The sequence below is a fragment of the Neolamprologus brichardi genome, chromosome 3, assembly GCF_056152115.1.
Source record: "Neolamprologus brichardi isolate AB-2024 chromosome 3, ASM5615211v1, whole genome shotgun sequence".
NCBI classification, from domain to species: Eukaryota; Metazoa; Chordata; class Actinopteri; order Cichliformes; family Cichlidae; genus Neolamprologus; species Neolamprologus brichardi.
In genome coordinates, this window is record NC_142106.1 from 17,667,139 (window position 1) to 17,678,547 (window position 11,409).

The 11,409-nt window shown below is 40.8% G+C and overlaps 1 protein-coding gene across 1 annotated transcript; it reads right to left on the reverse strand.

Moving 5' to 3' along the window:
- Positions 1-88: 88 nt before the first annotated feature.
- On the reverse strand, positions 89-11,013 carry LOC148103693 (uncharacterized). Its single transcript, XM_087839190.1, has 9 exons — positions 11,007-11,013; positions 10,856-10,921; positions 10,487-10,759; positions 7,262-7,312; positions 6,005-6,142; positions 5,852-5,920; positions 4,838-4,906; positions 4,569-4,652; positions 89-189 (listed from the first exon to the last, which is right to left on the reverse strand). The coding sequence occupies exons 1-9, from the start codon at positions 11,011-11,013 to the stop codon at positions 89-91; spliced, it is 858 nt and encodes a 285-aa protein (XP_087695316.1).
- Positions 11,014-11,409: the final 396 nt, after the last annotated feature.

The window sequence follows — 11,409 nt, forward strand, 5'->3', positions numbered from 1 at the left end:
AATCAGTTCTGCTGACTTCTTTGGGTTTACAATCATGAAATGGACTAAAAAAGAAACAACAGCCAAAATATCAAAAGAATCCCATACTTCACCACTTATTTGCAGAATATTGGCATTCCTGAGGGGTTAAAGCTGGATCTGCCAGAGTAACTTGCACCATGAAGCTGCATTCTCCTGAATCTACGGAATCTATGGAAATAACCAAAATTACAAACCTTTGTATATATAATATTTAAAAAACTGAAATTATGTTACAAAACGTAGGATAAAACTGATATTTGATTCCTATTATTTAGAACATGCATACATTTTTATATACACTTTTAACATTTGAACCATGTTTGTGAAGGTTCTCAGTCATCCAGGTCATTGTAGCCTAAGCTTGGAAAGAAAAGAAAGAAAAGCATCTGGACTACTTCAAGTTTGTTGAAGACGTTTCATCTCTCATCCAAGAAGCTTCTCCAGTTCTGATAGCAATTAGTGGAGAGTCCCAGATGTTTAAGCCCTATTTGGAGTGTCCCTAAGAGGGTCATGACCCCCTAGTGATGCTCTGCCTAATCACATGAGCCAAGGTGTGGAAACGGGTGTCAGAAATGTCTTCAAGTAACTTAAAGAAACACCTTTCTTTCCAAGCCCCTTAGACTTTTGAACCATGTTTTTTCCCCCTTCCCTGACGGGAACAGGCTTACTTCAGTCACTGGTAGTTGACAATGGAAACATTTTTATTTCTTTTTTTTTTTTTTTTTTTTTTTTTTTTTTTTTATTCTTTATTTTATTTTCACTTGCTGAATACGGGACAGACTTGACTGGGGGAAAGAAAAGGGAGAAAGAAAGAGGGAAAGAAAAACAGTTGAGAAGAGGGACGGGGGAGAAGGGCAAAAAACAGAATAAGCAAAAAAAAAAAAAAAAAAAAAAAAAAAAAAAAAAAAAAAATACATGTATCGATCACCTGGATCACCTGTTGAGAAAGAAAAAAGAAAACAAGCAGAAGAAAACGAGAGTAATACAATAAACAACATCACAATGATATATGGGAATATGACAGTAAATACTAAATATTAAACATTATTGTGCAGCACGTAAGATCGACAGCACAGTGTGCATTGAGGTAGGAGCCAAAAAGGGTGTAGTTTGTGTGTGTGATCACCCGTGTGTACACCTGTGAGCATGGACGCGCTTGTTTTCTTAAAAGGTTCCCTCATGTAATGATCTGCTAGAGGGTGTGGGGGGGCCACTGCCCCGTCCTCCAGGGCATGAAGCAGGTATGGAGGAGATCAAAACCCCAGACATCCAGAGGCCCCCAGAACACAAAAGACCAAGGAAGACCAACAGAGGGGCAGCCGTGCCACTGTCCCAGAAAGAGCTGAGGAGAGTCCCAGATGAAGGGTCACCCAGCAGCCACGGAGCAGAAGCCAGGGGGGGTTGCAGCGACGTGCCCGTGAGCTCCGCCGGCAGCCAGCTGTGCCTGAGTGACCGAGCCCCAGGCCGAGAGGCCGGGGGCACCCCACCTCCGAAGTGGCCCAAGCGAGCCCCAGGCTCCAGGCCCCGATAAGCAGCCGCCAAGGAGTGAGCCGGTGTGCACCCGGACGCCCACCCCCGGACACAAAGAACCACCAACGCACCGATGTCTTTTTTTTAACATTTTTATTTCTAATGGGAAAGGGCTTGTGGTACTTAAACCTCTACAATATGTTCTTTGTGCTAAGCATTGATATGATGCTTAACGCTTGAGTTTTTTATTATCGAGGCTAAGTATTAGAGTAAGTTATTTTTTCAATCTCTACACTAAAATCCAGATTCTATTTTTAAAACGCATATTCATATATAAAGTTTTGGCTTAATCAGGAAAACTGTTGTGGAGTTTATGCAGCATTAGTGTAGGATTTGTTTTACATAGCTGCATAAAGTGGATATCAAGGTGCACATCCTCCTGCACTGAGGCAGAAGCACTAACTACAAGCCAAGGTGCTGCTCATATAGGGTTGAAAAGCAAAAATGTAAAAATCAGGACAAGTGAAACCAACACTGAACAAAAGTGAAAAACAGGCTTTTAAGCAGGTTGATGTTGCTTGCAGGCAGTGTTGGGTAAGTTACTTTAAAATAGTAACTTAGTTACATTACTAGTTACTTCTATCAAAAGTAACTCAGTTACTTCAAGTTACTCGTTACTTTCAAAGTAACTAGTTACTAGGGAAAGTAACTTTGGTTTTACTCAGAATTCGCTTGTTAATGCGTTGCTTCCATAACTTTGCCACAAGTGCACTGTGCCACCTACCAATAGAAAGGAAAAGATAATACATATTTCCACGAGAGAAATCGCACGCCTGGACCGTCATTGACTGCTGCCATGATTCTAGCCTACGTCACAGCGTCATGTGCGCCTTTTAATCCAACACAAAAAACTGCAGTCGTGGTGCTTTGATTGTACTCAGAACTCGGAAATTCTGCCTTCTGAATAGGAAGATGTAGGTAACACCACACTGCAGATGAGCTGCATACAGAGCTGGACGGGGACAAAAAAATCGGCCCGGGCATTTTGACTAAAGACCAGCCATTATAGGAAAAATCATAAAGCTTTTGAATGAAAACAAACGCTGTTGTGACAGTGATGTTCACTGTTTTGATGGTATATATGCATCAATCGTTTGTTGTAAGATTCAGATAATTATTTTTTAAAAGCTAGACATTTTAAATGAGAATAAGAAAGAAAAGTATTTCTTTGTGCCCACCTCTCCCTGTTAATGCCCTACCTGGCGCCCCTGGCAAAACTTTGCTAGATCCGCTCCTGCACAGTTACCAGCTGTCAGCTACCTAAAAAGGATCCTGGGGTTATCTGTCTCTCAGAAACAGTTCATAACTTCCCTTCAACTCATTTATGTCACCTAAAAGGTAAACCTGTTTCTCCATCACCTGTTCAGCTCTGATGATTCAGTAAGGACATCTCCTGGTTTCATGTTTCCCTCTCACCAGATAAACAAACCGACATCATGACCAGCAGCTTTTTTGCAGCTGTGGCTCCAGCAAACATCAGCTGATACTAGGAATTAATATTAAATCAATTCTAACAACAGCTGATCAAGCTTAAACGTGCTGCTGTTGTTTAACGTGACATCGGCTGGTTTCCTCTTTCTGACGCAAAGTGGGCGATAAACAAACAAGAGAGCCGATCAGCTGATCATTGATCAGTTTTCATGATTGAAGTAGAAACGGGAGAGGGAGGGGGGAGAATGAAAGAAGAAGAGGCAGCTGTGCCGCAAAGACACAGAATAACTCCAGCTTTGTGCCTTTTTCAATGTAGCCGAATTACGGGACAAACTGTTCCTTTTCACCTCAATAAGAAATGAGTAATATTTTCTCTGAATACCAGACGGGACGGTTGGCAACTCTAATAACTTATGAACAAAATAAAGTTTAACATCGTTAACTTCATAGCACCCACCCAGCTGTATAGAAACTCCGTCATGCTAGCTAGTACGCAGTACGGAAAAAGTCAGAATAACGAAAATAAACTCCACCTAAACTTGGTTTATATCTGACCCAGATAGACTGCAGGTCATAACTTCTTACCTGAAGTTCAGTTCACACTTGGACCGGTGTTGTGCCAAAAAGTGATTGTCTGCCAAAAACTGATTTCCAATGTTTCTGTGTATTTTTTCTGTGTAATATCTTTACGTATGTTCGTAAATACACTTCGGTGAGCAGGGTTTACAAAGGGGTTATATAGAGAATTAAAAAAAATATCAGTTTTTCAAGTATCTTTACAACTCTGTGTTATTGTACTTACATTATAACCAGTCCTTTATCCCCACTTAAAATATTTTTACAGAACTATTGTAATATTTGCTGCCATTTCTGCTGTCCTCTTGGCCCTTACAAAAGACATTTTTAATGTTAATGAGATTTTTTTTAACTGCATAAATAAAGGTTATATAAAAGTCACTGCCAAAAAATGATTGCGGCTTCTACCTTGTTACACGAATGTTGTTTGTGGCTCAAGATGACTTTATGTCATCCATAAGCGATGCATTTGACATATGTTTCATATATTATAGCCCAACAAGTTACTTATAGCAGTTTAAATACAAGCAATCAGTTTTTGGCAAATACCGGAAATCAGTTTTTGGCAGACAATCATTTTTTGGCACAACACCGGCGGCCGCCTTGGGTCTCTTTTCCTTCTCTTCCACCTGCTGGCCTCCACCACTTGCTAATGTTATTGAATCTGTGGAAGCTCCGCGATAGCCACCACACGAAGTAACGAGTAACGACCCTATCTAAATCCCAGTAACGACTAACGCGTTCCTGATTTTGGCATAATAACTAGTTACCGTGCTCGTTACCACAATAATAACGTAGTTACTGTAACGCGTTACTTAATAACGCGTTAGTCCCAACACTGCTTGCAGGTAAATAGTTTGTCTGAAGCAACAGGAATTGTATTTGCCAATTTCTCATAACAGTCACCTAATAACAGTCACATAATTTATGTTTCAAACTTGTGTGAGAAAATGTGTGTAAAATACTTCATACAGTATAATGTAGTAAAGAATTAAAATATGAATAGTCACCATATATAGGCTGCAGAGTATTGTTGTCAATGAAAGTAGAGTGTAATGTGTGAAACGAGGGTTCATCTTTATCTGGAAAAGAAACTAACAGAACATATATTGTAGCATATACACATTATATATTCTAGAGTAGCATTTTAAGAGTTAACTTATCATCTAGCTGTTACCACATGTCAATTTTGGTTTAACAGCAAATTTCTATTTAGGTATAAATATCGCAAGCAGCAGCCTCAGACTGCAGGCTAACACGTTCACAGAGCTCATCTTACCTTTTTGTGTCTGTGGGTTTGTGACTTTGTTTGTCTCGAGGCTCAAATTATCAGCGGCAGTTTCAGTGTCTAAAAGAAAATGCCAGAGATGATGTGAACACGCAGAACAGCTATAAAGCATTTCTTGTAACAACTACTTCTTATTTACAAATTATCTCACTCAACGCAATTACTGACCATATTACAGTGATGTTATGTCATGTGTGATATGATATGTAGGTGTGCATAGAAGAGAAAATTAAAACTGAATCTCAACAATCCAACAATAGTTTTTGACAACTGCTAAGTTTTGGTAATCCGGGGCCCTCATGGATAAGCTGGTAAATGATGTGTGGTAGGGAGGTAAAGTGTTCTTAAGGATGAAGACATGCAAGGAGGCTCTCTGTGTCATTACAGATAGTGCCTTGGTAAGGTAAAAGGACTTTTTAAGTGTTTTAATATATTTAAATTTCCCAATTCCCCCCCACTTGATTTTCAATATGTAAGAAAGCTCCATGTACATTTTCGCATATTTCTATAATGTCTTATACCATTGTTTCCCAAAGATTTTTTGCTAGGCCTCCCTTGTTTTACAAGAAAATCTTGAGTGACTTGAAGCAGGGGAACAAATTGCATCCGGTTTCTGCCTGATATTATCTGTATCCCACTGTACCTTTACTGTATAAAGAGCTAACATTGCTAAAATTTCATTATAAGAAGTGTTTGAAATAAAAATCAAGAATGTCGGATACTGTTTGTCAGTGATTTGGACAGCCCAGAATGTGCTCCAGGGGGTGTGCCCCACACTTTGGGAACCACTGGCTTATACCAACATTACATCACATACTTCCATTGATTTTAAATATATATGTATGTGTGTATGTTTGTATCTGTATACATGTATACCACTGGCTTATACCAACATTACATCACATACTTCCATTGATTTTAAATATATATGTATGTGTGTATGTTTGTATCTGTATACATGTATAATGAAAATAGTAAGAGGAAAAAAAGTGGCTCAGACCCTACCTCTCTTCAGATTCTGGGCAACACCACACTGCCCTTTGTTTTGATCATTCATTTTGATCTTTAATAACACTAAAACATTAAAGAGAATTTTCATTATCAACATGTTGTGTATTTTACATATATGTTTAAAAAATAAATCATAACATTTTATACCTAGCTTCATCTTCCAGTAAAGAAGTCCCAACACCAGAAACTGCAGCGCCAACACAGCAGTGAGAACAACCCACAGCAGGGTGTAGTAAACGTGTGATGAAGGAATTTCTTCATGAGATAGTGGAAATACAGCTAATACTGGAAATGCAGAAACAAAGACGTTCTTTACAGATGGGGTTTAAGTTATTATAGATCTGCTAGAAAACTGGACAAGAACAGGAAAGCAAACTATTTGACTAATGTTTACAATACTGTTACAATAAACTATACATATATTACAAAGGAAAAAGAAAACAATTGAGAAGACTATGCAATCCTGTGAAAAACTAAGTACGCAGTCACTGCTTTCATAGGAATTATAAGGTAAGTAGCAGACAGGTGATAATTCCCTTGATTAGTTGATCTCTGTAGCCAACTCTATAAAAGGAGTTTTGATTGTGTGTTAATCTAGAGCATTCAGATGTATATTAATACAATGCCATTATCTTCCTGTGAGTGAACATCTGAGCAAATTCACCCCAAGGTCAGACCTTGTAATGGTCAGAGAAATTCCAATAACTACATCTCAAAGACTACAGGCCTCAGTTAGCATGTTAAATCTTAAAGATCACGAGAATGCAATTAGAAAAATTATGGCTTGTTTGAAAGGGTTGCCAGAAGAAAGCCTCTTCGGTCTAAAAAGTATATGGCAGTATAGATTAGCTGTGTAAAATTGCACCTAAGGAATCCAGAAAACATGTGGAAAGACCAAAGTGAAAGTATCTTGCAATAATGCACAACACTGGAGTTGGCAAAAACAAACACATTTAACAGCTGTCATGCACTGAGATAGAGGGGTGCAATTATGGGCTTGTATTGCAATCACAGGATCTGAGCACTTTGCAGTGACTGATCCAATCGTGGAGGTGGAAAAAAGTCCTGTTCATCAACACTAGTCTTTCTTCTCTGTGGCAAGTCAAATTGCCTTTTATTGTTCTTTATGTTTTTCTTTGTCTGCTTAATGTATGGTTTTATTATTGGAAAACACTTTGGTCAACTGTGTTGTTTGTGCTATATAAATAAAGTTGGATTGGATTGGAACTTTGATGATAAATATGAAAAAAACATTGTAGATGTAAATGTGAGGCCTCCTGTATTTTCATGCATTGCAACATGCATGCATTGACCAACTTGCCTATAAAGAATATATCAGATATGAAGTTAATAAAGAAAGTATAGCCTAAAGTTAATAAAGATAGTAAAGCCTAAAAGCTTTACCTTCAGTCGCTGAATCAGCAGAATTCTTAAGGGTCACAGCTCCGCCTTCAACTGACAAAAAATAATTTGAACCCACATAACTGTATTATAATATATAAGATAAGATTACCTTTATTAGTCCCACAGGTGGGAAATTTGTTTCGTTACAGCAAAATAATGAATATGTGTCTGTTAGAACAACATCATAGGTATGCCATAACCACAAACCCTTCTGAAATCCTAAACTGTAACTTACTACAAAACTTGACAGTTCTTTAGAAATGTGGCTACATATTGTGTCAACACATCCACAATGACTGTGATTGTTCAGTGCACATTTTCTCATCAATACTATAATATATATATATATATATCCTGCACTCCACGAGCGTCTGGAGTGCAGGATATATATGAACCAGCTGATAGTTGATGAGAGACACCCGGAATGGCTAACCGAAGGTCGGACGGTCCTGATCCCCAAGGACCCCAAGAAGGGACCAGTCCCCTCCAACTACCGACCAATAACCTGCCTCAGTACTACATGGAAGCTCCTGTCAGGCATCATATCGGCTAAGATGAACAGGCACATGGGTCAATACATGAGCGGGACACAGAAAGGAATTGGCAAGAATACCAGAGGCGCAAAACACCAGCTACTGGTAGACAGAACAGTCAGCCGAGACTGCAAGACCAGACTAACCAACCTGTGCACTGCCTGGATTGATTACAAGAAGGCCTATGACTCAATGCCCCACAGCTGGATACTGGAATGCCTAGAATTGTACAAGATCAATGGGACCCTAAGAGCCTTCATCAGGAACTCAATGGGGATGTGGCGTACAACACTAGAGGCCAACTCCAAGCCCATAGCACAAGTCACCATCAAGTGCGGGATCTACCAAGGAGATGCTCTGTCCCCACTGCTGTTCTGCATGGGCCTTAACCCCCTCAGTGAGATCATTAACAAGACTGGCTACGGATACCGGCTACGGATACCGACTACGGAACGGAGCAGTTGTCAGCCACCTCCTGTACATGGATGACATCAAGCTGTATGCCAAGAGTGAACGAGACATCGATTCACTGATCCACACTACCAGGCTATACAGCAATGACATTGGAATGTCGTTCGGGCTGGAGAAGTGTAGTCAGATGGTAACAAAGAGAGGGAAGGTAGTCAGAACTGAGGGGATTGAACTACCAGAAGGCAACATTGCAGACATAGAGGACAGTTACAAGTACCTGGGGATCCCGCAGGCGAATGGGAACCATGAAGAGGCCGCTAGGAAAGCTGCAACCACCAAGTACCTGCAGAGGGTCAGGCAAGTCCTGAGGAGTCAGTTGAACGGTAAGAACAAGATCCGGGCCATCAACACGTACGCCCTGCCTGTGATCAGGTACCCTGCTGGGGTAATAGGCTGGCCAAAGGAGGAGATAGAAGCCACTGACATAAAGACAAGAAAGCTCCTTACCATGCATGGAGGGTTTCACCCCAAGTCCAGCACCCTGAGGCTGTACGCTAAGCGGAAGGAAGGGGGTCGGGGACTGGTGAGTGTCAGCACCACAGTCCAGGATGAGACAACGAACATCCAAGAATACATCACGAAGATGGCCCCAACTGACAGCGTGCTCAGTGAATACCTCAGGCAGCAGAAACCCAAGAAAGAGGAGGGAGACGAGGAACCATCATGGAGGGACAGGCCCCTGCACGGTATGTACCACCGGCAGATAGAGGAGGTGGCTGATATCCAGAAATCCAACCAGTGGCTGGACTGAAAGATAGCACAGAGGCACTAATCATGGCAGCACAAGAACAAGCTCTGAGTACAAGATCCATAGAGGCTGGGGTCTATCACACCAGGCAAGACCCCAGGTGCAGGCTGTGTAAAGATGCCCCAGAGACAATCCAGGACATAACAGCAGGGTGCAAGATGCTAGCAGGCAAGGCATACATGGAACGCCATAACCAAGTGGCCGGCATAGTGTACAGGAACATCTGTGCCGAGTATAACCTGGAAGTCCCGAGGTCAAAATGGGAAATGCCCCCAAGGGTGGTGGAGAATGACCGAGCTAAGATCCTGTGGGACTTCCAGATACAGACGGACAAAATGGTGGTGGCTAACCAACCGGACATAGTGGTAGTAGACAAACAGAAGAAGACGGCCGTAGTGATCAATATAGCGGTTCCGAATGACAGCAATATCAGGAAGAAGGAACACGAGAAGCTGGAGAAATACCAACGGCTCAGAGAAGAGCTCGAGAGGATGTGGAGGGTGAAGGTATCGGTGGTCCACGTGGTAATCGGAGCACTAGGTGCGGTGACTCCCAAGCTAGGCGAGTGGCTCCAGCAGATCCCGGGAATAACATCGGAGATCTCTGTCCAGAGGAGCGCAGTCCTGGGAACAGCTAAGATACTGCGCAGGACCCTCAAGCTCCCAGGCCTCTGGTAGAGGACCCGAGCTTGAAGGATAAACCGCCCGCAGGGGCGTGCTGGGTGTTATATATATATATAATCCTTTCAAACAGAGAAACTCTACTGCCAAATATTGATTTTAAGGTTATACATTCAGGGTTTCAAACTCATTTTACTTTGCGCTCCACATATACCCCACTTTTTACTTAACTGGGCCACACCAGTGAAACTCCCCTTTCTGTCGGGGTAAAGGAGTTACATAACTGTTTTTTCTACACAATAAGGAAATAATAATAAGCCTTTTGTCCTCAATAATGAAAAATGGCTGGAGAAAAAAAAAAAACAGGTATTACTTTATTCAACTCAGTGCACTCAGCTTTGCAGCCAGATGCTCCTCATTTTATGTTTTTGCTAGTTTCTTAAATTTCTCTGACATGCTTGCATTTAAATCAGGCTCCCTCAACTCTCTATGTACCTGGCCTGTACCACTAAACTTGGTGTCTTTATATGGAATTTCTGCCCCACTTCCTTTCAAGACTTGTCTTTGCATGTGGTTGGCAGCATGGTGTCTCGGTCAAAATAAAGTCCTGCTCTGCCTGCCAGGCAAGGGTGTGCATTAATAATTGATATATGCAATTAGTTTCAATTCCAAAGTTCAGGCAGCACTGCTGAAACATTCACATCTGCCAAATAAGCCCTTTAAGCTGTCTTAACTTTAAATTTTTAACAACTATCTGGCTTTTTTATTAAATTTAAGTCTATGCTGGTCAGTATTGCTGGAATTTACTGACTCAGGATTACTATAACAAAAAAACAACAAAAATGTTACATACCATCCTCTGCATTGTATTTCTTTCTGATAGCCAGACAGCTCTCTGGTGATTCTCCAACTCCCTGTATTTTGCATTTATAAAATCCTTCATGAGACTTTGACACATTTTGGATTTCTAACTTTCCATCATAGCTGGTACCCATGAGGAAGCTATCTTTGTAGAAATCAGCTGTGAAATTTGAGTCTTGTTTGTCTGCCTTCTTTCTACAGTGCAGAATAACAGCATCTCCCTCCATCACCGGATGGACAGGACTCTCCAGTATCACAGCACCAGCTGAAAATGCAAAGAAATTTAGAAATGTTACAAATGTACAATGGTTTAGTCATTATAACCTTCACGTTTCAGATTTTAATTCTGATAATAACATACCTGAAACAGTGATACTGACAGCGTTGCTTCTCTCTGCTCCACTCTCACACCAGTATTTTCCACTATCTGAAGCAAGAGCATATTTGATCCCACAAGTCTTCATCACAGTGCTATTGGAACATTTTGAAAAGATTTGCTGAGTGTTCCTCACTTTCCATCCTGCTGAAATGTTAAACCCTTCACAGGTAAAAGAGACTGACTCATATTCAAAGAGCTGCAGTCTGGATGGAATGATAGAAAAAGGTGAATCTGAGAAAGAAGAACAATGCAATAAAACAACGACTGAGTTCCCAGAGATTCAAGAAGTAATTCCCATGCTAATTCATGGTGAGTGGTGGAAAACAAGGATTTAGACAGAGGGGTTGGAAAACATGATAAGAATATAAAGGACAAATACTACTTACAAGAGATCTTAGAATAACTTTTCTGCACATCTGCAATCAGCAGCAACAACCCTGCAGAAACAGTTTGTTTTCACACCAACATGTATAAGTTAAATCAGATTTGAGCTACAGTCAGTATGAAGGCATGTTTACTCATCTTTTTGTGCAAGA

What these genes read in the sequence shown, in the direction of transcription:
- LOC148103693 (XM_087839190.1), bottom strand. An exon ending in TGCTGATTCAGCGACTGAAG is followed by an intron (nt 6,143 to 7,261) that starts GTAAAGCTTTTA and finishes CTGCATTTCCAG; the next exon opens with TATTAGCTGTATTTCCACTA. An exon ending in TTACTGGAAGATGAAGCTAG is followed by an intron (nt 5,921 to 6,004) that starts GTATAAAATGTT and finishes TTAATGTTTTAG; the next exon opens with TGTTATTAAAGATCAAAATG.